Consider the following 25,292-nt stretch of genomic DNA (forward strand, 5'->3'; position numbering starts at 1 on the left):
CATGCAGAGATACACCTGATAAAGTGAATGGCCCGACGGGCAACTGCCTTAGCTCAATTGGTAGAACATCCTAAGAGAACTTGTTGGGCTAATTGGTAGAGCATTCCGAAAATTTAATTCGAGCGCGAAAACTTGACACGATGCATCAAACACACAGCGCTCACTTCCAACTGACTTATTCATAGCTCGAAGGCTTCAATATATACAGGACCCATTGTGCGCACACACACCAAAGAAGGCCAACAGCATACATTATCAAAAACGTACAGCTAATCAATATCATAGCTTTAGAGCGATAAACTGAAGCTCGCTTGGTAATAACGAAATTGAAGGGGCGCTTACACAATGATCTTTATTTACATCAGGTGCCTTATTCGAAGGTTGCAGGCTCGGTTGCTATAGACAGCAACTTGCCTTTTTGTCCATTTTCATTGTCACACCTAACTGGAACTACTATGAAAAATCTCCTCTATACTACCCGTTAAAAAAAAAACTAGCCCTTCAACTCTCCTTCTTTTGTTAATGATTAGGGTTATAAACAATGAAGGGATTGGTGAAAAGCTGATGATGCTATTTTTTTAAAGGGGTACTGACACGAAATTTTTTGCCTATTGTTTTATGTGTCAAATGACATGCCAACACCCCAAGAGCATAGGAAATGTACCGGTAAGCGTGAGTGCGCCCCAGAAAATTAATTACAGCAGGCCTTTAAAATCTAGTTTTGATTCTACTGTACCCTGGCATCATGGCATAGTACGAGCAGCGCCACCAGGTGGTTTATGCATGAATAAGTTTTTGTGATGTATTCTTGTCCACACATTGCTTCTTCAATCGTCTGCTGTATGCAATCGTCGGCTGTATGCAGCAATTCGAAATCAAACGATTTCTTTGGCCTCTGATAAGCGTATATCTTGCGTTCGCGTGCGCATAGCCTATTCTAGAGTCCACTAGCTGGCTTCACAGGTACGCTGAATGATAGTGACTGGAAGGCGCGAGCAGGTGATTGAGAAGGTGAGGTGAAAGCTAGCTTTTGTGTTTTGTTTTGGTGCTCGACATCATCACAACTAGCCACACTGCTACGTAAAGTCACCAGGATTAGTACTATAGCTCGACGTCAAGATTGTGTCAATGTTTGTAGATTCGACATGAGAAAAACAAGTTTCACATGAAAATGAAATATTTTATCAGCATTTGCTGAGTGTGACACTTGCTCAGAGCAGTCTCTGTATACAGGAGATTTGTATTGCAGAGTAAACTTGCCTCCCGAAAAAGGTGTCAGTACCCCTTTAACCCTTTCGCTACGAACCCATAGGCCATCGGACTATGATTTCAAATGTCCCGCAAAAATTGAATGAAAACTCGCGTTTTACGGACATGTAGCGCCATCTAGCCTAAGCCTGGGCAACCCACCTTTCATTTTCACCTTTCTTGGTTTACATTTCGCCCGCTGAGCCGCACCCTCGTGCGTAGTTTGAATGGAATCCAGTTTTGTTTTACGTGAGAATGGCCGCCACTCCCCGTCGCCCGCTGCGACAGCCGATTGCTGTTGCAAGCACTTCCGCCGCTTCTACCGACGATTTTTTCGATCCGAGTAGTGCAGACGACTCGAGTGACGATTTTGAAGTTTCAGAGTCGAGTTCCGACGATGACACTTCAGACCAGACGCCTCAGACTTCCACAAGTACTACCAAGTAAGTATCGTTTTTGACTTCGCACTGCTTATGAAGGAAAAACGCACTTGATATTTGACGATAATGGTATCCTTTCCTTGCTTAGGGTCTCAACAACGTACGGCAAGGATGTTTTGCCAAATCCAGCACGCCATATGAAGTTTTCACCCGTAAGACAGCCTGGTGCCCATCTTGCAGCAGCGCTACGGAGTGACGTGCGTCGCTTCTCAAGGGCGCTTGATTTTTTTCTTTTGTTTTTCACAACGGAAGTGCTCCAGTCGTTATGTGACAACACTAACAAGTACGCCTGGATGCATATTTTGGACCGGCAAACCTACGCTCGCTGGGACGGCTCCTGGGAAGAGGTAATGCCACTGGAGATGCTGAGGTTTATCGAACTTATCATCTACATGGGGGTTGTTGATGTACCACGGCTCCACATGTATTGGCGGACGACGGGGATATTTTCAAGCCTTCTCCCACCAAATATTATGAGACGGGACCGATTATTTGCACTTTTAGCTTTCCTGAGCATAGGGGACCCGGAAGATCTTGCGGCTGCAGCATCTGATGGGAAAACTTGGAGGGTGTCATGGCTCCTGCGACACATAAATCTGCAGTCACAAAATTTGTTTCAACCACAGCGCAACCTTGCCGTGGATGAACGCATGGTAAAATCAAAAGCGAGGTCAGGAATCAGGCAGTACATTCGGGACAAAGTGACGAAATTTGGATATAAGCTGTGGGTGCTGGCGGATTCGAATACCGGCTATACAATAAATTTTTTTGTGTACACTGGAAAACGCGAGGTACCTGGACCCCATGGATTAGCGTTTGACGTTGTGACTCGGCTTTGCACAGAGTATCTTCATCAGGGATATAAAATTTTTATGAATAACTTTTATACGTCGGCAAAATTATTCGAACACCTCCTTGAGCACAAGACGCTTGCCTGTGGGACCACTCGCAAAGATCGTCGAGGCTTCCCAAAAAAATTGAAGGATGCTACGTGGGAAAGAAGAGCGCAGCGTGGGGACGTTCGCTGGATTCGGGAAGGCAACATCCTTTTCATGGAATGGAAGGATCGACGTTCTGTGTGTCTGATGAGCACGATGCACACAGCAATTAAACATGTTGCTGCTAAAAGGAGAGAGAAAAGGGGGGCCAGTGGGTTGTGAATACCATAAAGAAGCCCCTCCTTGTTCATGAGTATAACACCGGAATGCTCGGCGTGGACAAGTCTGACCAAATAATTGCCACGTACAACGTACTCAGAAAGTGTGTACGTTGGTGGAAAACATTGTTTTTTCATGCTGTGGACATTGCATGCGTAAATAGTTTTATTTTATTTCAGGAGCACCAAAAAGAGACTCCAAATGTCGAAGAACTATTCAGAAACAGGAACTTTGACTAATTGGCGTTCAGAGAAGAATTGATTCACCAGATATTTCAATACGATGAAGTTTCTCAAGGACACGCCCCTTTCTCACCCCCCTTCTCCCCTCTAGATCCTGTTCGGCACGAGCCGAAAAGAATGGAAAAGAGAAGAAACTGCAAGCTTTGCTACGAAAAAACGAAAACACAAAACAGAACGAACGTATTCTGCTCGACCTGTAATATTTACCTTTGCTTCCTGCCTTCACGAGACTGTTTTGCCGAGTGGCACAGTCGTCGGGGCCAGTAGGTTGATGGGCCGAAAAAAATTGTTGATATGCTGCACTGAATTTGTGTTTATCTAGAATGATAGCTAAGAGAACTAGTAATAATTTGTATATTTCAGATTTCTCAAAATAATTTTTTTGCTTTCTACATTCACTAACTTGTGAAGTGCTTGTATAACTTTTTGTATGTTCTTTATTATTTAACAATTAAATTTTCCAATTTTATAAGTTTCATACCAAAGTGTTTTATATGTATAAAAGGCCGAATCAATAAGCTACCATTTCATATATTACAATGCTACATGTTCCTTTTTTGTCAAGAGTAATAAAATTTTTTGTGAAAGCACTAAATAAGTGCCGTTTTTCCGCCGTAGCGAAAGAGTTAACTTGTCTATAAGTTTTGATGAAATATGTACACTTATTTGGTCTTCAGGTGTAGGAATAAAAGAAATTCAGAGCCGATAGTGACAGTGAAAACAGTCAAGAATTGTCTGTGGCTGTTATGCATCGGTCAAATCTGATTAGTTTAATATCGTCATTATTAAGCGTAACTTAGTGTGTGACCATCGGCTACAACGACACTCCAGAATTGTCTAGGGTTTGTATGCAGTGCTGTGAGTAAACTAGAAGAATCCAGTTTTTGTTTGTCTCACACATTGGCAATAATGATTTTATAATTGGCGGGAGCTGCTTGTCCTACTAGATTTGCGAAAGTGCTTTGATCTGTCATAGAGAAAGAAAAAGACAAGAGTGGACACTCCGCGAAACCTGGCCTCAGGAAGTGCGTTACGACTACGTAACGAACTAGTGCTCTCACCAAACGTCAGAGGACGCAAGCGCAAAAAAAAAACAGTTATAATCAATGCAACAAAATTGTTTTTACAAAATAATAATTATACGCCCAAATCTGGTATGTTCTTTATACATAAAAACAATTTATTCAACACACCTTGCGCGATTATTTTTCTTCAGCCGTACTGTCATAAACACCATCCACCCATGCACGACTGACAGCGGGAAGCTTTCGTCGCTTTCGTCAACATCGGCTGCGTCGGCGTTTTCGTGCGTGAGATAACAGGTGAGGCACGTTTTCAAGCGAAGCTTGTTGAATGACATGTTGTTGGGCTTGCTGGGTCATTTTTTCGGAAAACGGTTACACCTGCGCGAATAAGACACCATGCAATAAACATAGAAAGATGCACACACACACGTTGCGCTTCGTGTGTGCAAGTTTGTTTCTTACGTGGCGTCTGATTCACGCAGTTGTAACCTTTTTCTGAAGCTTGTAAGGATGGGGAGGTTCGCTAAAAAGAAAGTTTGCGGCTCTATGCGGCGGCTAGACGGGAACATTGTGCAACGTATGCAGTATAGCAAAGGCGGCACGGTGTCAAGCCGAGGCGACGCGTGCTGCGTCTGCCCCGGACGCGAGCGTCTGTGCGCGAGCATAGCTGGGCAGCTAGGTCATAGGCTCGGTGCAAAATATTGAGAAGCGTTAGCTGGGCCTCGCATGCTTCACGACGCGTTTCCCGAAGGCTCAGAACACGAATAATTCTTGGTGTGCCGGAGGCAAATCTGGACTAGCCAAGTGGCCATCATCTTCGTTTCTTCGCTAGCCTTGTGCCACTAGTGCAAGCTACCCACAAGTTTTTTTGACCTTTCCAATATAATTTTACCGCACAAATTTCAACTACGATTTTTCTTCCCAATGTACTGCTGATACTGCGTACGCACGAAGGTGTTCTAAAGTTCCCAGGCCGCGATACCATTGCATTACAAGGGATAGCGGCCTGGAAACTTCTGAAGATCTTTGTACTGGTCTTGACGTCTATCTTTGTAAGTCAGAGTTTTATGGGTCGGAGATGTATCACTGGTTTTGTATTGTGCATCGATTACCTAATCATTCAAAGGGGTTTGCTGGTACACTTATGACGTGCACATATCTTTTTCGTAATTTGACAGCGAAGCATCCACTTACTAACATTTTCAGACCGCGCTGATGCCATGCCGTCCGGCGGTCCAAGCTACGGCAGCTACTGCTGTGTATCGTGGTGCTTCAACAATGGCAGAACCCACAAGAAGCCTGGGACGAGTTTCTTCCGCATACCACGGGACGGCAGGTGTGTTAAAGCTTTTGTATGGTTTGCATGTCTTTAGGCTTACTGTTCGTACTTGCTCAGTGAGGGTAACAATAAAAAATCACTATTCAAGCACTTTCCCTTTCAGCTGATAGTTCATTGCCAATGCAGGATGAAAGCATGGATGCAGTATACTGGACGCGATGATCTCCTGAGTAAGCCGGCCAGCCTATTGTACGCAACGTACAGCGTTTGTAGCGACCATTTTACTGCTCAAAGTTTCATGGACCCTGGGCACACAAGGCTTACAAGAATGGCTGTTCCCAGTGTGCAACCAGCTGCACCATGTAAGTGATTGACTGAAACTCAAATATGTGCAATAGCAGCCACTTGTATTGAATCAGTGGCGACAGTTAACTGCGAAGATTTTTGTAGCCGATGGAGAAACCTCACTATAGAAGTAACACTTGGAAAGTCTTGAATTTTGTGAATTGTGGGCTATTACCTTCCTAACAGCAGCTTGACATTTCTGTCGTTTTTTGATGCTCTTGACCTGTGCAACTTTTTTGAAAGACTTTAAAGGGCTATTTCACGTTATCTTCAAGCCTGAGTGCACATGTACATATACCTTTCATCAGTGAAAGCTGGCACTGTTGATAATTCCAAAAATCACAAATTACTTGTTTCCTAGTTGGTGCCTTCTCTTTTCTTCCACGTTCGACCAATTGAGCATTTGAAAGAGCTGTTTAAGTTTCCCCATGCTACAAGCTTTGTAACTTGTACCAACTGTACATATATGCAGGTTCTCTGAGCGTCGCTTCAAATAGTGACTGTGACATGACCGCAGAAGCTGCACTGCAAGGTGCGGATGAGCTTCAGTTTGTGTTATTTTAAGCCTCTTACTAACACATTGTCGTACTTTCATTTGTTCAGGACCTGCGGTAGAGGCTTCAAAAAGCGGCTCCCACACATTGAGGTGCCCCGATGAGCAGGGTGCGTTCAGTGTCGCGATTTCTTTTTTTTTTACCCAAATTGACTGTTGACCAAACCTCTGCAGGTGGCAGCTCCCTTGTAGCTGGTGAAAGAATTTCTGCTGACTTCGTCTTGCCGGAGAAAACCTTAACCAGTCGTTCAGCTGTCACAAAAGAAACTTGTGTGACCGGTAAGTTGTATGTTCACTTCAACACCAGAGGGGATTGATATAGAGACATCTGCAGGCCGCTCGCAAGACTGTTCCGCCAGCACTGTCCGAGGCACTGAACAAGCTTCGCAAGACCCTCCAGAAGACGTCTCCGCCAACAGCTCCACGCCTGAGTGCCCTAGAGAAAATGGTGACTATGCTTTTATTGCAGCTGTTTTTAATGTGCTATTTTATATCTAGGACATTCTGAGGAAACTATCCTCAAACGGACACTACGTGTGCACTTACAAAATGTAAGGGTGGGCTCTCAGTGATTTTCATTTTTTTTTTTTTGTGCATTGTCAACATTGTGAATGGTTTGTTTTTAGGTAGCGGAATCGAAAACTTTGCACCACAGAAAGTTGTGCACCTTGGGTCTGAAAGAGCGAGGAAAGTGCTCGTAAAGAGTGCGGAGACAGCCTCACCAAGCACCGTCATCGACTTCAAAGGCCCTTGGAGTTATCCAACCGCACGTCACCGAGGAGGTTTTTAAACTTCTTTCTGCACATGTTCGCTTGAGGCCCAAACGCAACGGCATGCGGTTTCCCGTGTCGTTCAAGAAATTCGCTCTTCACTTAAACTTCCGAGGTCCGCGAGCATACCGATTTCTGGCTCCACATTTTTCTTTGCCCTCCCGGCGTTCATTAAGGAGGTGACTAGCTAATGTAAAGACAACTCCAGGCATAATTCCAGGAATCCTTTCTTCCATTGCAACAAATACTCAAGCTTGGAATGAACGGGACCGAGTGTGCGCTTTAGATTTCGACGAAATAGCACTCAAAAAGAATTTGTACTATGATGCTGCAAGAGACGTTGTCCAGGGTTTTACAGATGATGGCACTCATCGCACTTCAACCATTGCTGATCGAGCACTGGTTTTTCTTCTTGTTGGTGTTTCGAGAAAGTGGGTTCAATCGGTTGCTTTTACTATAGGGCACACATCAACACCATCATCTGTTATGCATAACTTGCTGGTGTCACTCATTTTGGAGCTTAGGAGCATTAATATTGCAGTGAAAGCAGTCATTTGTGACCAGGGCAGTTCAAATGTAAGTCTCGCTAACCAACTAAGAGTGACTGTAGCAAAGCCTTTTTTTTAAGTTAATGGTGAGCGGGTGTATTACATTTTTGATGTTCCGCATTTAATTAAAACAACGTGCAATAATGTCCAAGCACATAGCATTGGGGATGACATCGTTAACTGGTCGCACATTGTAAGCCTTTACCAATCCTCACATGAGTTGCGGTTGCGATTGGCTCCTAAGTTGACTGAACGGCACATTCATCAGAAACCTTTTTCTAATATGAAGGTCAGCAGAGCAACTCAGGTCCTCAGTGCATCAGTTTCGATTGCTATCACGGCAATGGTGTATGCGAAGGTGCTGCCTGCCTCGGCCATCACTACAGCTCAATTTTATGATCGTATGGACAGGATTTTCGATGCCTTGAACAGCTCGAGTAAAAAAAGAACTTCGCAAAAGCTGCGGCATGCAATCATGAAAAATGATTCAGAGCTGATTGACTTCCTCCGAGGCCAGCTTCCCTGGATTGCATCATGGCAGTTTGTTGGCAGACGTCAACCACAAACCATCGTAGGTTGGCAAATTACAATTCAGGCTATTTGTCAACTATGGGACGACCTCTCTAAAAATTACAATTTTGAATACCTGTTAACACGCAGGCTTCAACAGGATCCTCTGGAGAACATATTTGGCCACATTAGGCAAAAACAGGGTTGCAACACCAACCCCAATGTAGCACAATTTATTTGTGGCCTGAAGCACATCTGCATAAGGAAACTCTTCAAGCTGTCAGAATACGGAAATGTCGAGGATGATGAATGTCACCTCCTCCAGGAGCAGCTCTCGCCATTCTCCCTCACCAGTGCGTCTCTTGTGGATAATGAGGAGCGTGCACAGCCACAGCCTGACGACTTTCCCGCTCTAGACGATCTCTCTGAACTTGCGACCAACATTCATTCCCATATTATCGATGACTCCGCTGCATATTATGTAGCTGGTTTTCTCATCAAGCACTTCCTTCGGAATGCATGTGACGGTTGCAGGTCCACAGTTACTGAAAGACGACAGTGAGACGCTTAAGGGTACCCACCAGCATTTCACAATGCTCAAAGCATACCACGTCCCCAGCAAGCTTTTTGGGAATCTCACTGTGCCATCAGAAGCAGCTTTTGCATACGTACAACAACTTGAATCTCACTTTCTTGCCATGATTGAGGCCACTGCACATCACCTGAAATTGTGCGATGTTTTGTATCACCATCTGTCAAGTGTTGGCGATTTTCATTTCTGCTCTGCTGGGTGTCGTGCGAAGTTTCTGAAAATGTTTTGCCGGGTTCGTTTATGTTGGCATGTGCGTTTTGTGAACCGAAACTTAGATAGGGTTAGGTTCCAGTCTTCAATCTCAGGTATACAGCTTGACAAGTTCAAAGGTTAGCAATTAGCGGCGGGTTTACACTAAAGTATTCGAGTTGAGCCGAATCCTGCAATAGCTTTGTTATGTTATTACTTCGTTACAGCAGACTTCATTATGGTCTTGTATGCTTATATTCAGTTCAACTGGACTAACCACTCCTTCGTTGCATACATTGTTTTGGTTACCCGCTATGAGGAGTAGGGACACTGTGTATTCGCTCGAAGTGATTTGCATAACCTTAAAAAGAATGTTGGGTATCCTGTCTGTATTTTTGCAGCAAATGCGGGCAAACTGTACGCTTTACTGTGGGTCGCTTGGTCACTGTGTTATGCTTTATCTCTCCAGCTCAATAATATATCGATAACAAAACCGCTTGTTGAAATGTCTTCGAGCGGGTAAGGAACAGAGTATGAAGTGGGCACGGTTGACGTTATCACGCTTTTCGTATTTTAGCTTCTCATCAACCTCGTCATCTCGCCCATCAAAATTTTCAAAAGAATACCCAAACTTGTAGCGTTTGATGGGGCTGCGGATGCTGCCATTTTATTTTTATATAGCTTGTGAGTGATAACGATGTAGAGCCTTTGTGAAAAATAATGAGCCAAAGTGGTTTCCTTCTGCTATTTATTAACCCTGTAATACCGCTCTCGTAGCACCAATTTAGGTCCACAATTCTGGATAAGTGATGACTACAATCTATTTTAGCTCGCAAGCGTCACAGCAGCACCCAGACGCAAATCACTTGGGATCTTAGGTTTTTGATGAAGGCGACGCATAAGAAGAGCCACAAGACCTGCCAGTGTTGTAGCATAAAGTTTGTCTTTCACGTAGTGAGCAAGCTGCAAAGCCCTACCTTTCTGAGGACAAGCAGGCATCAAGTCTGCTTTTTTTCATTTTGGGCTAGCTGTTCTTAAGCACAGCCTGCACACTGCACCTTTGCCTTTCTGCTATATTTTGTCGTGTGGTTTCTGTGCGCTCTTTTTTTCTATGCATTATTTCGGCTAACGCCAGGCGTGATTCGAGACTTCATTGCTGTGTATATGTCACTTCTTCCTTCTTCATCAGCATTGTGCGCTGTGTTTTGCCATAGATACTTACCCACTGGCCCGGTGTGTCATACTTCACCAGCTTCTCGGCTTCTGCCAACTCTAGCGATGTGTGCATTGTCTGTGTTCTCTCTGTATTTGTTACAATATTTGTTACAATTTATTTGTAAGGCGAGATGCATTTGTTGTCTACCTTTGTCATATTGTGCTTTTTATATTCTCAGACTCTACCTTGCCTTTAACCCTTTATGGGACAGTGGGACATTTACAACCCACTTTTTGACTGCAGTTTAAAAGCCGCGCCACACCGCACCACACCAAAACCACCGCCGCTGTTTAGCTGAGACTGCTGTCGCCATCTGGTGAGTGTCTAACCTAACGTTTTTAAACATTATTTCCTACGAAGCTCTAGGGGGCAGCACAATATAACGTTTCATTCGAAGCGTTCCGAATTCGTTTACCGCGCTCAGTTTCGCGGGTATTTTGAGTCGATGTGCACTAAATACACAATGACAAGTAAGTGTGAAAGTTTTATTTCTCGTGTGGGTTTCTATATAGAATCACTGTGTTATGTTTTCTGATTTTATTGTCGTACTGGCAACCCGGAAAGTTGTGCAACATGAGTGACGCAACTCAGAGCTGGCGAAATTTCCTAGGCCTAATTTTCTTCTCGCTTACGTCGGAATTTTAGCGCGCTATTGCATTCTCTTTTCATTCCAGGGAGGTCGCTATCAGTTGAAGAAGCGGTTGAGCTTCTGTTCAGGCTTCCAGATGATCCTCGAGAAAGCGACATCGAGAGTGAACTTGCAGACAGTGAGAATGAAGTTGTGCCCGCGCTGGCTCCGGTCGAGGCAAGTGACTCAGATGACAACGCGCTTGATCAGCCATCCACAAGCACAGGAAAAAGGAGGCGATCATCGTACGTCAGGAAGAAGCCCAAAAAAAAAGGAAAAGACGCCCGAGAAGTCCTGAGCCAGTCCAATCGGATAACTCTGACAGCCGAGATGTTGCCTCGGAAGGAACCGCTTTGTGGTCTACAGCTCTTCCGGTTCTCAACAATCGCTCTGTGAGTAGCCTGGAACCGCAGTATTCAAGCAAGTTGTCCTCATCTTGTACACCATCCGAGTCATTCAGCCTGTACTTCAATGATGATGTACTTGAAATGATCGTGCTTGAAACAAACCGCTATGCCAGGCAGGAGGCTCGAAGAGGGTGGCACGATCTAACAAAAGGTGAACTGAAAGCCTATTTGGGCATTCTTATTTTGATGAGCGTAAATCCTGCGCACCATCTGTACCTCTACTGGAGTAGCAACAGCTTTTTCAATGTGAAGGAGATATCCAGTGTGATGACATTCAAGAGGTTTCAGGCCATTATGAACTCACTGCACTTTTACGACAATGAGAAGATAAAAAGTAAAGGTGAAGAGGGTTTTGATAGACTGGCCAAAATACGACCTCTTGTGGACACCTTGAACAAAAAGTTTCTTCAAGAGTACAAGCCTTTTGGCCACCAGGCAATTGACGAAAGTATGGTGCGTTTCAAAGGACGATCGGCTTTGAAACAGTATGCCCCCACGAAACCAATCAAACGCGGGTACAAGGTATGGTGTAGAGCGGACTCTGTGACTGGCTACCTCTGCGAGTTTCAAATATATGAAGGGAAGTCTGCAGAAAGAGAGGCTGGTCGTACACTTGGAGAACATGTCGTTCTTTCTCTTTGCAACAATGTTGACGAAGACAGTACGCTCTACTTTGATAACTTCTTCACTACGACCAAGCTCATGGAAGAGCTTTCAGAAAAACAAATTATGGCAGCAGGCACGGTTAGAACAAATAGGAAGGATTTACCTCATGAAATCAAAGTGGACCAGAAATTGAAGAGAGGGGACTATGTTTGGCGATCAAAGGGCCAATTGACGGCGTACCAGTGGCGTGACAACCGAAATGTGACGATGCTGTCAAACTTCCATGATTTATCTGAGGTGGTTGAAGTGAACCGACGCTTTCTAATGGAGCCAAGGTGGGCGTGACATGCCCCAAAGTAGTCTCTGACTACAATAAGTTCATGGGGGGTGTCGACCGATTCGACCAAAAGCGTAACGCATATATGTGCGACCGTAGGTCGAAAAAGGGTTGGTACAGACTCTTCTATTACCTCTTAGATGCAGCTGTAGTCAACGCTTTCATTCAGCATTGCCACTTCACACCAAACGAATACTTGTGGTTTCGTCTTGCCCTTGGAAGGGAGCTTATCAGCGGTCAGAGCTTCAGGAAAAAGACGGCCATTCCCGCTTTTCAGCACAAGAAGCGTGGACGTCAGTCTGGACAGAAGATGGTGGGCGTTCCTGGAGAAATCAGATTTCACAAAGGTGACCACCACCCTGTGAAGACAACCGGACGTAAATGGTGCAGGTGGTGTTCTACCAAGGCGAAGGAAATTAGGACGGCACTTGTATGCAAAGTCTGCAACGTGCCGTTGTGTGCTACATGTTTCCTGCCTTTTCATAACGGAAAGTGAAGGTTTTCATACAGCCAGACGTTGCTGTTTGCAAGAGTGCAATTTTGAATAAATTTAGTACCCACATTTTTTTTATTGCCAACAGCCCTGTTGAATGTGGTTACTGGGACCATATTGTCCCACATTCTCTGGTTGTCTGAACAACCAGTGGGACATATGCGTCCCACTTTTTTTGAGTCCCCCTTTGCACTGACGAAACTAAAATTTTATATGTCACATAGTGATGTAGTAACCATCAGTTTTATACAGACAAAATGAATTGATCGTGTTTTTTCTCATTGTGTCCCATAAAGGGTTAAATAAAACATTGTGGATACTCTTGTCTCTTTGACTGATATATACATTGATCACTTGTTCCAAAAGAAAAACACAAGCGCAATGAATAAAACCGTAATGAATTATCATTACCTGCATCTCTTTTTATTATAACTTAATCGAAATAAAGATTACGTCACGACCAATTCACACGAACCACTGAACAAAACAAAACAGGGAATCGCTAAATCAAAACGACCTACAAAAACTATCCATTTGGGCGATGAAAAGTGGTCTGAAATCATGAACTTTCGTCATAGCCAAACGTCGGTTACGCAAAGTAATTCAAAATTTGCGCCAGTGAAACCGAAACAGGAAGCGCACGCCACTTGCTCTCACCAACCCCCAGGTGTGCTAGGGTCGATTGGGCCGCTGGGGTCTACGGGAGTACAGTGTACTAGAAGTATTGGATAGTGAAAAGAGCGGAGGGCGGCGGCCATAGGATTCGTGAAGCCAAGAGCTAAAACTCCCGCTAGGGGCGCTGGTGTGCTCTTCCCGAGGAGACCATGCCGGCTGCAAGCGTTTGCATGCTTTACCGCGTGGCGTTGCAACGGGTCAATGTGTTTTTTGCAAGTGAATCCGTGACTCTCTCTGTGTTCGATGCTGTGCTAATGTCACTTCTAGGGTAATGGAAACGAAGAAGAAAAAACGGATACGCATCGCTATGCACCCGGATGCAAGAGCGGGTATCCTGGTTTTTCGAGAAGCAAACGGGCGCACGCTGTCTCTTTTTGGAGTGCCTAAGGGCAATGAACGGCGGAAGCAATGGGACAGAAACCTTCACCGCAAGGATAAGGCACTTACCCGAGATTTCAGCTGTGTGCGAAAGGCACTTTGAGGAGCGTTTTATTTTGCGCGACTATGTGCACGTCGTCAATGATCAGAAAGTATGGATTCCTCGAGGTAAGCCGGCGCTGACCGACGACGCGGTCCTTACTCGCCTGCCCGATTTGCCAGCCTACCTCTCAAAGGAGACGCGTCAGCGAAGACCAGAGAGAAAACGCGTTGCTGTGTGCCCAGCTATGTGCACAAAGAAGCTGCGTTTGTCTCAACGCGATGTTCTTGATACATCATCCCCAGATGTGGGTGCGGATGGCGACGACAGCCTGGATGGGATGGTGCCCCGGCATGATCTTCGTACGATTGTGAACACTGTGAGTGTCCCGAACGGGTGGACGCGACTTGATTCTCTGGACTTTGATGGTGTTGTGTTTGCCACGACAAGTGTAAAAAAGAACCATTTGCTCTTCTTCATGAAAGAGTGCTGATGTTTGCAACGGACTGCGCAGGCATAGTTACCGCCCGCCTATACTTTTGCGGAAAAGAGAGGAAGGACGTTCCAATCAGATCGGTAAAGGAAGCGGCGGAGACTTTTAGGTACTCCGATAGTGCTATTCTCTGCAAGGGTGCCATGGGCCAAGCAGAGTTTGACAACAACTACAGCGAGGATACCACATGCCACCTCAAGCACTCTGTAGACATTGTATACGGCATTGTTCTCAGCAGATCTTGCTCAGGGATAGTAAGCAAAGAAGGTAAGCACTCAGCTTGTTCTGCGACACTGTGCTATTAATTTTTTTTTCATGTGGGAAAAAGCACCCTTTAAAACATGAAGAAAAAAAAGAGCTTCGCTTGTACATTGCAGTGTAATATCATGTCGCTTCATGCGTCTCCGAGGCTCATAAGTTTCAGCAAACCAGATGAATACCATATCTTGTCATTCTGCTTATCCAAGTGAAAACTAAACGTGCAATTGAAAAATGTCGCCACGCACTTACAAGAAACTCTCCATTTGGATTCACCCTCTGTCATGTGTTATTACAAATTAATAAAGGTGCCAGAAGGTGATAACAGGAAAGCACAAGTAAAATAGGGAATTGGCTGTGGGAATAATGTTGGACCGCTACGAAAAATTCACCTTGTGCTGTTCGCTGATTTGTTCAATAATTTCTTACATATTCTAACAAGTGTTGCGTAAATATGGCTCTGAATATGAAAATAAAAGCCAAACTTTTTTTGCTTTAGGTGCCGTCTGTGTAGCATGCCACTACCTAAGGAAGTGCCTACAATCAAGAAAGTCCTGGTTCAAGACAAGAAAGCCTGTGAAGAGGAACATTACCAAGCACCTGAAGCTGGCTCGGCAAAGGACAAAGCGCTTGGCCTCACGTGCTAGCACACTGCAACAAATGGTTTCCGCAATGAAAAATGCAAATTCGAAAATCACTGAAGACGCCCTCAAGAGCAAACTTGAAACATTGCCATCAAAACAAAAAGAGGCCGCTATGCATATGTTTGCAGCACGACCGGCTTTATAAATAGCGACCTGCGCATCCGCCACCAGCGCCGTGTCCGTGATTTTTTTTTGCTTGTTGTGTTATTTATAGTTTCCGCGAGCGCCGCTGCAAGCCGTGGCGCTGCTTTTAATCCTCACGTCTCCCATCCTCGCGACTGCGTATGCTGCCGGGCGAGGGTGATCGGCGCGTTTGCTTGTGCATTTGCATGCACGTCTCTTGGTATTACCTCAACTATTAGCTATGGTTGAAAGAAGTTGGGCGAAGTAGTTACACGGTGCAACTTGCGCAATGGTTTATTGCTGCGTACCGCTCTGCAAATCAAGCGGGCGCACGGCCGCATCACGAGGAATATCGTTCCACGAGTTCCCGATCACGGATGTGCGGAACCTGTGGCTGAAGAACATTCATCGACAGGCCGAAGGTAAGCTGTGAAATCCGAAGTAATCTAAACAAACTCCTACGCATGTTTAGGAAGCGCCGGACCACGTTAGTCCTCGTGTTTCATACTTTCGATGCTTGCCGTGATCGTGTGAGAACAGTACGATCTGCCTTTATTAGACGGTCGATTGCGTGCAGCGGCGACGCGCTGCATTACAATATTGAGTGTTTGGTTTCAGTTTCAGCTTGATTTCTACGCGTCTGTTGTGGGCGTAGCGAAAACCACATTTCATGTTGACACTTCGTTTTACAGGACCAGGGAAACAGCCGTGGCTTCCGAACGACCGGAGCAAAGTCTGCAGCCTTCATTTCCGGCCAGAGGACTACAGGGAGTCCACCAAATACCGAAGGCTGAAACCCGATGCCGCCCCGACACTTTTTCCCGACTTTCCGACGTACCTGCAGCCGGCACCCAGTCAACCACGGCGGCCGGCGAAACGCAAGAGGGTCTCACTAGATTGCCCTAAGCAAGCTACCAAGCACAGGCAAGAGCAGTTCTTGTGCCGAAAGTCTGTACTATTATTGCAACATTAATCTGAGCGAATGTCTATTCATTTTGCAGTCATGATGTCCCATCCGATGATGGCATTCTTGCTGATACAGCAGACGATACAGCAGGCATCACAGCGCATGCAGAGGACTCAGTCAATGCACCGCAGACCTTGACACCTGAGCCAGACCCTCAGCCACCTTCGCAGACACCTCCACATGATCTAGTGCAAAGAACCTGCTCGTTTTCTTTTTTGCCCTCCACATCTGAGCCTGCTTTGAAAGAGACTCCCAGGCCTGTTTCGGTGCGGCCTAAGCCCACTAAAAGCACCCAAACAAGAATGTCACTTTCACGGATGGCACTGCTTCTTAAACAGGTCACAAGGCTGACAAGGAAGTGCCGGCTACTTGCAAGAAAGAAAAATGATTTGCAGGAGGAAGTTTCTGGACTGAAACGGGAGGCAAGAAAAGTAAATCTGGCTATGGAAAAAGCCAACCTCGTGCTACTTCAGGTATGACCAGCATTAGAAAATTACCTAACATTTGAACTTGTCCAGACAGATTTTAACAATTGCCAAATGCTTGCAGGAAAAAGTTGAACAGAATGAGCCAAAGGCACTTTTCATTCAAGAACAGCTGGCGTTTTTGGGTGTTAAGAAGGGCCGCTGGCGTGAGGAGTCTATACGAAACTGCGTGCTTTGGCACTCAATGTCTCCAGCTGCATACCGCCTAATACGGGAAAGTGGCCTCTTGGCACTACCCTGCCGCTCGACCTTCAAGCGGTACATAGGTGCCTGCACAGGGGAAGTGGTGTCTTCATTGATCAAACAGCGGCTGCATATGGCAGCAAAACTGCACTCTGAGAAGGTAACGTTAGCAATGGTACCTGGGAGACTTTATATTTCAGTGCTCACCTCTGCAGGCACGCTGTGGCTCGCTGGTCATGGACGAGATGTCTATAAAGGAAGCCACCATTTACCACAAACAGTCTGATGCTGTTCACGGCCTGGTGAACCTGGGGGGTGCGGAGGCAGACTATGGCCTGGAAAACGAGTTGGCAACCGACCTCCTGTGCTTCGTCTTTGTGGGATTGTCCACCCACTACAGGTATTGCAGTTATCGTTACAGCTACCATTGCATGTACACCAAATCATGAACATCTGAATCATGCCATTTAGCTGTCTGAATCTTGCCATTTGAACTATGACTGTCATTTCCCTTCGCAGGCTTCCGGTCGGTTATTACTTTACAAAGGCCCTGACTGGACAGCAGCTTGAGCATCTTGCTCTTAATGTGATGCAGTCTGTTGAAGATGCTGGCTTTCGAGTGGTTCGTCTTGTTGGAGACAATCACAAGTCGAACACGAAGTTTTTTTTCAAGCTTGTCAGGGGGGCAGATACAGCCTGTTGTAGAGTAAGTGCAGGGATCTTATGAAGTCACATCTGATGTGCGTCTTTGCTGTAGATCTTATATCATAAATACGGAGTAATGTTTGCTTTCCATCAAATGTGCACAGGTTAAAGTTACTTGAATCTGAATTATTGGATATTTCTTTTTAGGCACCCACTTGATGCAGGTCGACCACTCTTCCTGTCATTTGACTACTGCCACATTATCAAGAACATCCGCTCACAGTTCCTGGATGCGAAGAAAATTTTCAGGAACCAGGGAAAGCTCATCCTTCCCGATTTCCTCAGGTAGTATCAAACATTTCTGTGCCTTATAATTTCTGTATTTGTTTTGGTAACACCTTGCTTTGCTGTAGGCTACTGCACAAGACCCAGGAAAGTCAAGGTGCATTCAAGCTGGTGAGGTGCCTAACGGAGAAACACCTAAGCCCCAGCAACTTTGAGAAGATGAACGTCAGGAGAGCTGTTGACATCTTCTCGGTGCAGGTGAATAGCTAATTGCATGCCGCATAACTCAGTGTGGTTGTACGGCTCTACCATTATGAAATGGCCGTAGAAATATTCGTTATTATGCGGAGGTAACGAGACTGGCCGAGTTTTGTTGCTTTAAGTCCATGTTTAAACAAATCTGATGCTCATTGCCTTGTTTAGGTCACCTCAGTCCTTAGGTTCCTCCAGCAGCACGGCCATCGCCTTGGGGCTAACGGGTTCCAAAACTGTTTGCCAACTTTGGAGTTCATGGAGGTGGTGCAAAAATGGTTTGCCTTGCACAACATCAAAAGCACGACATTGCACTGGACAAGTCGAGATGCCTTGAGGATGCCATTCTACAGTGCAGACGACGAAAGGTATGCCATGATCCGAAGGGTATTGCAGTTCCTTCGAACAAATTAAGCTGTACATTGTGATGTGACGATTATAAGTGTGTTTTCACTTTGCAGACTTTTGTGGCTGGAGACAGAGTGCCTTCAGTACTTTGCCCAGTGGAAAGAGAGCACCTTGCACAAGAAGGAGTTCCTCTCTGAGGAGACCTATGAGGCACTCAGAGTTACAATGCTGTCTACGGTTTTGTGCACAAGGCACCTCCTGCAGCTTGGATTCTATTTCGTCTTGACGGGGAAATTCTCCAGTGATGATGTGGAATCCCTTTTTTCAGCCATCAGACAGCTGAATGGCTCAAATGACCTTACTGATGCGTATGCAGCCCTGTCGGCCTTGCAGAAGATCTTGACGACAGGCATCATTCACTCCTCGGAGAGTGGAAATGTTGGAGGTGTCGTTGCCCCATTGGGTGAAGTGCCAGCCTTGCCTGTCGAGCCTGTCAAGCAAGCTGCTACTGGCACGGACATCCGGAAGCTCCTGCTGCCTCACCTAGCTACACTGGAACGCTACCCATGTATGTGCACAATCATTACGCAGCTTGAACTGAAACATAAGATTAAGTGAACAGTTACAGATAGAAAAAAGACAACACAAGAAAACAAAGCGACACCGTGATATAATTGTTTTCTAAACTGCTGTGCTGGAGGGAGCACCCACTTCACTTTCTTGCTCCCCACGGCGGACACCTTAGGCTATTAAATCTACTTATTCACCTTGTTCTTTTTCATAATTTTCGTAGGTCCTCCACAGCAGAGTCTGCGGTCCAGTACGTTGGCACTGATAGCCGGTTTCCTCGTCCGGGCCATTCAGGATAACATTGAATGCGAGGGCTGCCTGGTGAAGCTACAAGCTCCATCTTCCAGCTCCCCAACCACAGCCCTCATTGCTGGCATCGACAGGGGAGGCCTCTCCTATCCCACCTTACCATTTGTGGGATTTGTCCACCACCTGGAGCAAGCTGCCTCCCGAGTGGCTTCCGTGCTTGTAAAGGGACCTCACCCGCTCAAGAAGTTCTCGGCCGTCGTGTTACCTTCACTTCTGAAGAGCCCACTTTTTGATTGTGCCGAGGACAAAAGTGTGCCACACAAAACAAAGCTGGTCAGCGTAATTCTGCAGAAATTCATGAGGCCATTTTTGTCTAACACCGCCAATGGCCTCACAGTGTCCAACGCCAAGAAAAAGGCACTCAAAACGAAACCCACCTCGCGAAAGGTGCTGAAGGTCTAATTCTGAAGGCCAGACTGTCTCTAAATGTGCTCGTGATTCAGTGTGTCATTTAACGAATAAAACATTTGGCAAGTTGTGATCTATTGTTGCTCTAAGCTTGAATGCATGGATTAGATGAGTTGGGTGTGTCCTCATTTCGTCACAAGTTCAAGTTTCCTTGAACTAATTCCGTAGTCCTTACGGTGCGCCTCGAAGCCCAAATGCAAGCACAGCGCGTAAAACCCAGAAAAAAAAAAAGCGTGTAATATTTGTTGGCGCTCCCGTCACCTGCATAAAACGCGATAAATCTGACGAGACGGCCAATGCAGGTACAACTACCGTAATACAGTTTAAAAGTTAGCGAGCTCATTGCACCAATCTGTGTGACCTGCGTATCACAAGCCACAATTGAAGGTGAAGTTGCGCAAGAACTCTCGAAAGGATAAAGTGACAAGTACGTACGCGCACAAAATGTAACAGCCGACCTAGCCTACTTGTTTTCCTGCACTTCGGAGTGCACCTCGCGGACCTGCTAAATATACCTCATTAGACAGAACCAGCATGGCACTGCATAACATTCTTTGACAATGTTGTCTAGGCTGCCAGGAAAAGCTAGCCCAGGTTGCGGGCCCGTGCAACAAGCCACCGTTACGAGTGCTGACGTTTCTATGTTTCCTCGAAGTTGGTTGGTTGGAAGTTGGTATATACTGTCTTGTTTCACGTCATGGTAGGCAGAACAAAAAACAAAACAGCTGATGTTTGCAAAGGCACGGGGTTTACACGATCTCGCGCGTTCCGCTGTCGTAGTAGCTGTAGCAGCCGACACGAAGTTGAGGATTAAACCCAGTGCCCCCTGGTGAGACGCGCCGTCAACATCGCGGCTTTTCTTGGACCGCGTAGCCCCGTAGGAGAAGGGCGCGTGCGCAGGTCACTATTTATAAAGCCGGTCGTGGTTTGCAGCAGCTAAACGTAAAGGCATGCGGGGACAGCAAGAGCTGGATCCTCGAGTGTGTCATTATGAAAATGGAAGGCCCGAAACTATATGAGCACATGCGCAAGCAAAATATTCTTACAGTCCCTGCAAAATCAACGCTGAGCAATTACCTGAAGTCTTATAGGACCGGATTTGGCTTTAATCCCAAAATGATCCCACGATGGATCATTTCAAAAGACATGGAGGGCTGCTAGTAGACGAAATGAAACTGTCAGAAAACCTAGCTGTTACTTCCGGTGCACTCATTGAAGGATTCGTTGATCTGGGCTCCTTCACACCTAAGACTGACAAACACACTGTGTGTGACCATGAAATGGTCATTTGTTTCGTACCGTTTGTTGGGAAGTTGACGCAGATTCTAGCCGTATTCGCCACTCATGGTAACGTGAAAGGAGACCTGCTAGCAAAAATTATGACAGAAGCAGTTATCCTTGCAGAAAATGCAGGATTATATGTTGACTTCATTACTAGTGAAGATGTGGTCTCTGATGGGAATTGGAGCGACTACAACACTGACAAAATGCAAGGTGCAACACCCAGTTGATGCAAGCCGTTTACTTCACTTTGTGTCCGACTTTCCGCACATAATTAAGTGCCTCAGAAATGGCCTCCTGAAGAGCAGCCTCAACAAACCAGCAGGCGAGGTAAGATAGTTCAGTAAGTTTTCCCTGCATTTCATCTGTTGCAAGCAGGCCGTGTTTGTATGTCCAGGGCTCTATATTGGTTTAAAATGCAAACGGCTTGTCTTTTCTCTGCGTATATTTCGCAGGTCTCTCTTCGTCCGCTACGGAGAGCACTGGAGCTTGACGGCTCTAATGTAACCCTTCAAGCCATGTCATGAATAACAAGCAGTCACACAAACCCGAACAACTTTGAGAAAATGAGGGTTTCCTTTGCCTTTCAAGTGTTTGGTGACAAGGTGCTCAATGGTCTTCGACTGTATGAGACAGAGCTGGAACGCAACTGTGGAAGCATACAACCAGTGCTCATCTTCTTTGGGTAAGTTTACGCGCAACGCTTTTTCGAAGGTACATTTATTGAGCTATGAAAAAAATCGCAGAACTATATATTCAACCATGAACTAAATCTAAAAATGCAACTTCTTGTATTTTTTTCAGAATGATACGAGACGTCACTGAAATAATGACATCCAGATTTCCAAGACAAGCCCTGCGGCCAGACTCTGCGTCGGAGGACAAGCTTCTTTCGTTCTTGACGTACCAGACCGAATGGGAGCTGCATGCAGGTGGTCGAGGTGGCTTTCTTTCGGCATCTACTGCGGCTGGCCTGAGAGTCACAATTGCTAGCGTTCTGTCATTGCTGACATATCTGACAGAGAACGTTGGCTACAAGTACCTAATGACCGCCAAGCTTAGTCAGGACCTAGTGGAAAATCTGTTTGGCATAGTATGGCAATGAAGCGATTGCAATACTCATCCAACACCCTAACAGTTCCTAATTACCGTGTCTTGCCTATGTTTTTACGGGCTTGCCAGGTCTGTATCTAACGGCAATGCTGAACCTGGTGTTCTTACCGCCCTGCTTGAGCCAGACATGATGGGAGACCAAACACATGGAAAAAGTGACGTCATCAAATGTCTCCTTAGTGACGATGACATTCCCTCTGCAGGACATCAAAAGCAGGGCCCCGTCAAAGACCATACTTCATGTGTTGAAGCCAAAAGTGATGACCGCCTCATTTTTTATAGTTGTGGTTACGTTGCAAGGAAGCTTTTGTTAAAATCGCAGTGTGATGAATGCCACAAATTGCTTCTCACAAAGAAGGATGATGTGGATTGTCTTGCTGCTGCTCAGTACACCCGGCTGCGAGACAATGGTGGCCTACTGTACCCAACTGGATGGCTTTTCAGGTTTATTTGAAGATTAGAAAACCTGTTCACAGCCACATTCAGTACACAGGAGCTGCATCATGAGAGCGTGATGGATATCATTGCTCTTGTTAAGAGAAACCGCCAAGACCGCATTGGATGTGCCAGCCATGCGGAATCGTTGACAGTGAAGGTTATAGCTTTTTATGTCACCACTCGGCTGCACTTTTGTGAAGTCTTTAAATCGTTCCAAGAGTAACAGTCTGGAGACTTCAAGATACCTGAAGTTGAGCCGCTGTACATAAGTATGTATAATGGTATTGCGCGCTTTCTTCGTGAAACTCTTCGCCTGCAGTATGTTTTGTGAATATGCCTCCCCCTGCCATTGATAATGTGACCTAAATAAAAGTGTCTGCAGGAGGCTCGTGCTTCTGAAATGTACATTTATTGCATGCATTCATTTAGCAGAAAAATATTTTTTATGTTTCCAACAGGACTTTTGACTGGTGCAGCTAAATAAAGTTTATAAACACAAAGTGAAATTTCTATGCGTTCTGCTGCAGCAGCACGAAGTACATGCATACCGATCAGATATTGCTGCAGGTAAGCGCCACGTACTACCATCGCATGTTACAGATTTCAGGGTTGCTTACATAACACCTTGCTGACATATTTGATTAAGAGTTCGTAGCAGCGCAAAGGACAAAAGTGGTCAGAAGAGAAGACACATCAGCGCTCTGTGTCTTCTCTTCTGTCCCGTCTTGTCGTTTTGCGCTGCTACGCACTCTTAATCTTGTTGTACCAACACGTCGAATCCTACTGTCTTTTAAGTGACATATTTGGCACGAGGCAAAATAAACATGACATTCTAAAACGCTTTGACGATGCACTCGCTCGTGGCGGACAGCCTGGAGGAGGAATGAACTATTAGATACTTTCAGCTGAGCGTCGCTTACGCTCAGCCTCGCGCAGATGTAGCTCCCCGAGATGCTTCAAGGAACTGCATACATTTCGCGTTTTTCAGGAGCGCATCTTGCCGAGACGGACTCAGCTTGGCTGCAAAACGACGGCAAACGCTTCGGTCAGTTACCTTCAAGCGGAGCGAGAGATGCGTTCTGCGTTCCACCACTCGCACGAATGTCCTGCACACGCGCTTTGCACTTCATACAACGCGCTTGTGTGTAAACGAGTATTTAAAAAAAATTCTGGAATGGAAACTCGCAACGCATAGGCGGCAAAGGTGAAGCCACGGAATAGGGGAGCGACCAGCCACTGCTCGGGAAACGAGCTTGCGCGCCATCTGGCGACCTTCTATGCACGACGCATCACGCCTAGGCCGCCGCTCCTGCCACTACCCAATACTTCTAGTACACTGTAACGGCAGTGTCCACTTTTAACCTTTTTTTATTTCTCTGTGGATCTGTTGTCTGCTGACATAGTTCCATACTGACAAATCAGCAGGTGCCAACACGTGGACGCACAATACACACGTGCTATCCCTCAACAGACACAACAGCAGACGACAGGCTTGCACCTAAACTTTCTATTCAAATTTTAGCAGTGGCACTGTCGACGAGTTGCATTTGCACCACGAAACGGGTGCCAAGACCTATCTATCCTCGCTGCACCAGTTGTCGGCAGCGGCACATGTCTCTCTTTTTTGAATAGACCTTAGCTGAAATAGTCCGGTTATGTGTTGAATAAACGGACTTCAGTCCTGCTTTTGGATCCCACGGGATCGTGGTCACTCGCTCTACTGTCTACCGCTCGTGTCGCGGGCTCTTGCCGTCAGACGACACCCGCCGACACTGTTCGGGGTTCGCATGCTGCGGACGCCAAAAGCAGCGCGCACGCCTGCCAGCGCAGCACCGAGAAAAAAAAAAAAAAACTTACCGCGTGCCCGCACACCTTAGTTCACCCAGCAGTGCTCGCCTTTTGGTCTTTCGTACGATGGTCCGCCGCTACAGGGCAGCTAGCTGCACAAGCACGTCACACCTCGCACGGGATTCCACCAATTCCACGGCTCTCGCTTGAACCTGCGGGGGGGAAGAGGGGGTAGGCCGGCTGCGTCGAGAACGAGAACTTCTAACAGATATTATATATAGCAGTATGCACGGCAGCTACAAACGATTTGAAAACCTCGGCACCATGGTTTACCTCGTTCGTCGTACGGCTTGAATTCAGCGCTCCCGCCATACGGTTTCGTAGGACGGAGAGGTAAGACCGTCACGGAAAACGATAAAACTCCTTGGAAACTTGCCGGCGGGGCTCATTTGCTGTGGCGTCCCCGCTAGCAAGATTTAAGCCAGTTACCCAACCTTAAGTCTTATGGCCATGTGCCACTAATATGTGCCATGTCGGAAAACTCCGTGCTCCCCAACCACCATAGAATTCCTCTATAAACTTCATAAAGAACTCCCTCAACCACGTGCCACATGGTTGATGGCGTCCTGTGCATGACGCCATCATAGACGATAGTTATAGCGCGAGAGCAAAACGACGACACAGAGACAAATAGGACACGAGCGTGTCTTTCTTGTCTCTGTGTCGTCGTTTTGTTCTCGCGCTATAACTATCGTCATGTCTTATCATGGTCATACCAACTAGCCCAAGCTGCCACGCCATTATAAAGTGATATATATATAAAACAAACAAACAAAAGTAAACAATAAGGTCACGTGGACGTCTAGTTTACCTTTTAGACGCCAGTTGTCGAAAACATGACCTACTACACTCCTGACCTGTTCAGATAGCGGGGTTCCTATGGGAGCGCGTGTCCCCGCTCTCGTTCAATCGCTCGCCGTAGGTGGCGCTACCTATAACCTGTTCGTCTGCTACTTTACGGCTG

At 46.0% G+C, this 25,292-nt stretch overlaps 1 protein-coding gene and 2 long non-coding RNA genes across 3 annotated transcripts in view; 2 read left to right on the forward strand and 1 right to left on the reverse strand.

Annotated features, from left to right (window-relative positions):
* Nucleotides 1-24,999, reverse strand: part of LOC142774800 (uncharacterized) — a 109,722-nt gene extending 84,723 nt beyond the window's left edge. The window contains exons 1-2 of the long non-coding RNA XR_012886564.1: nucleotides 24,602-24,999; nucleotides 24,338-24,480 (exon numbers count right to left, since the gene is read on the reverse strand). This is a non-coding gene — a long non-coding RNA (uncharacterized LOC142774800). The remainder of the gene's footprint in view (nucleotides 1-24,337; nucleotides 24,481-24,601) is intronic.
* LOC142774801 (uncharacterized) lies at nucleotides 5,192-6,738 on the forward strand. Its single transcript, XR_012886565.1, has 4 exons — nucleotides 5,192-5,753; nucleotides 6,340-6,399; nucleotides 6,464-6,568; nucleotides 6,624-6,738. It is a non-coding gene; the product is annotated as an uncharacterized LOC142774801 (long non-coding RNA).
* On the forward strand, nucleotides 17,845-19,721 carry LOC142774799 (uncharacterized). The gene is made up of 4 exons (XM_075875888.1): nucleotides 17,845-18,019; nucleotides 18,185-18,381; nucleotides 18,475-18,929; nucleotides 19,155-19,721. Exons 1-4 carry the CDS (start codon nucleotides 17,981-17,983, stop codon nucleotides 19,640-19,642), a joined length of 1,179 nt encoding a protein of 392 aa, XP_075732003.1. The 5' UTR covers nucleotides 17,845-17,980; the 3' UTR covers nucleotides 19,643-19,721.
* Nucleotides 25,000-25,292: the final 293 nt, after the last annotated feature.

The sequence above is a fragment of the Rhipicephalus microplus genome, chromosome 10 (genome assembly GCF_043290135.1).
Source record: "Rhipicephalus microplus isolate Deutch F79 chromosome 10, USDA_Rmic, whole genome shotgun sequence".
Lineage (NCBI taxonomy): Eukaryota > Metazoa > Arthropoda > Arachnida > Ixodida > Ixodidae > Rhipicephalus > Rhipicephalus microplus.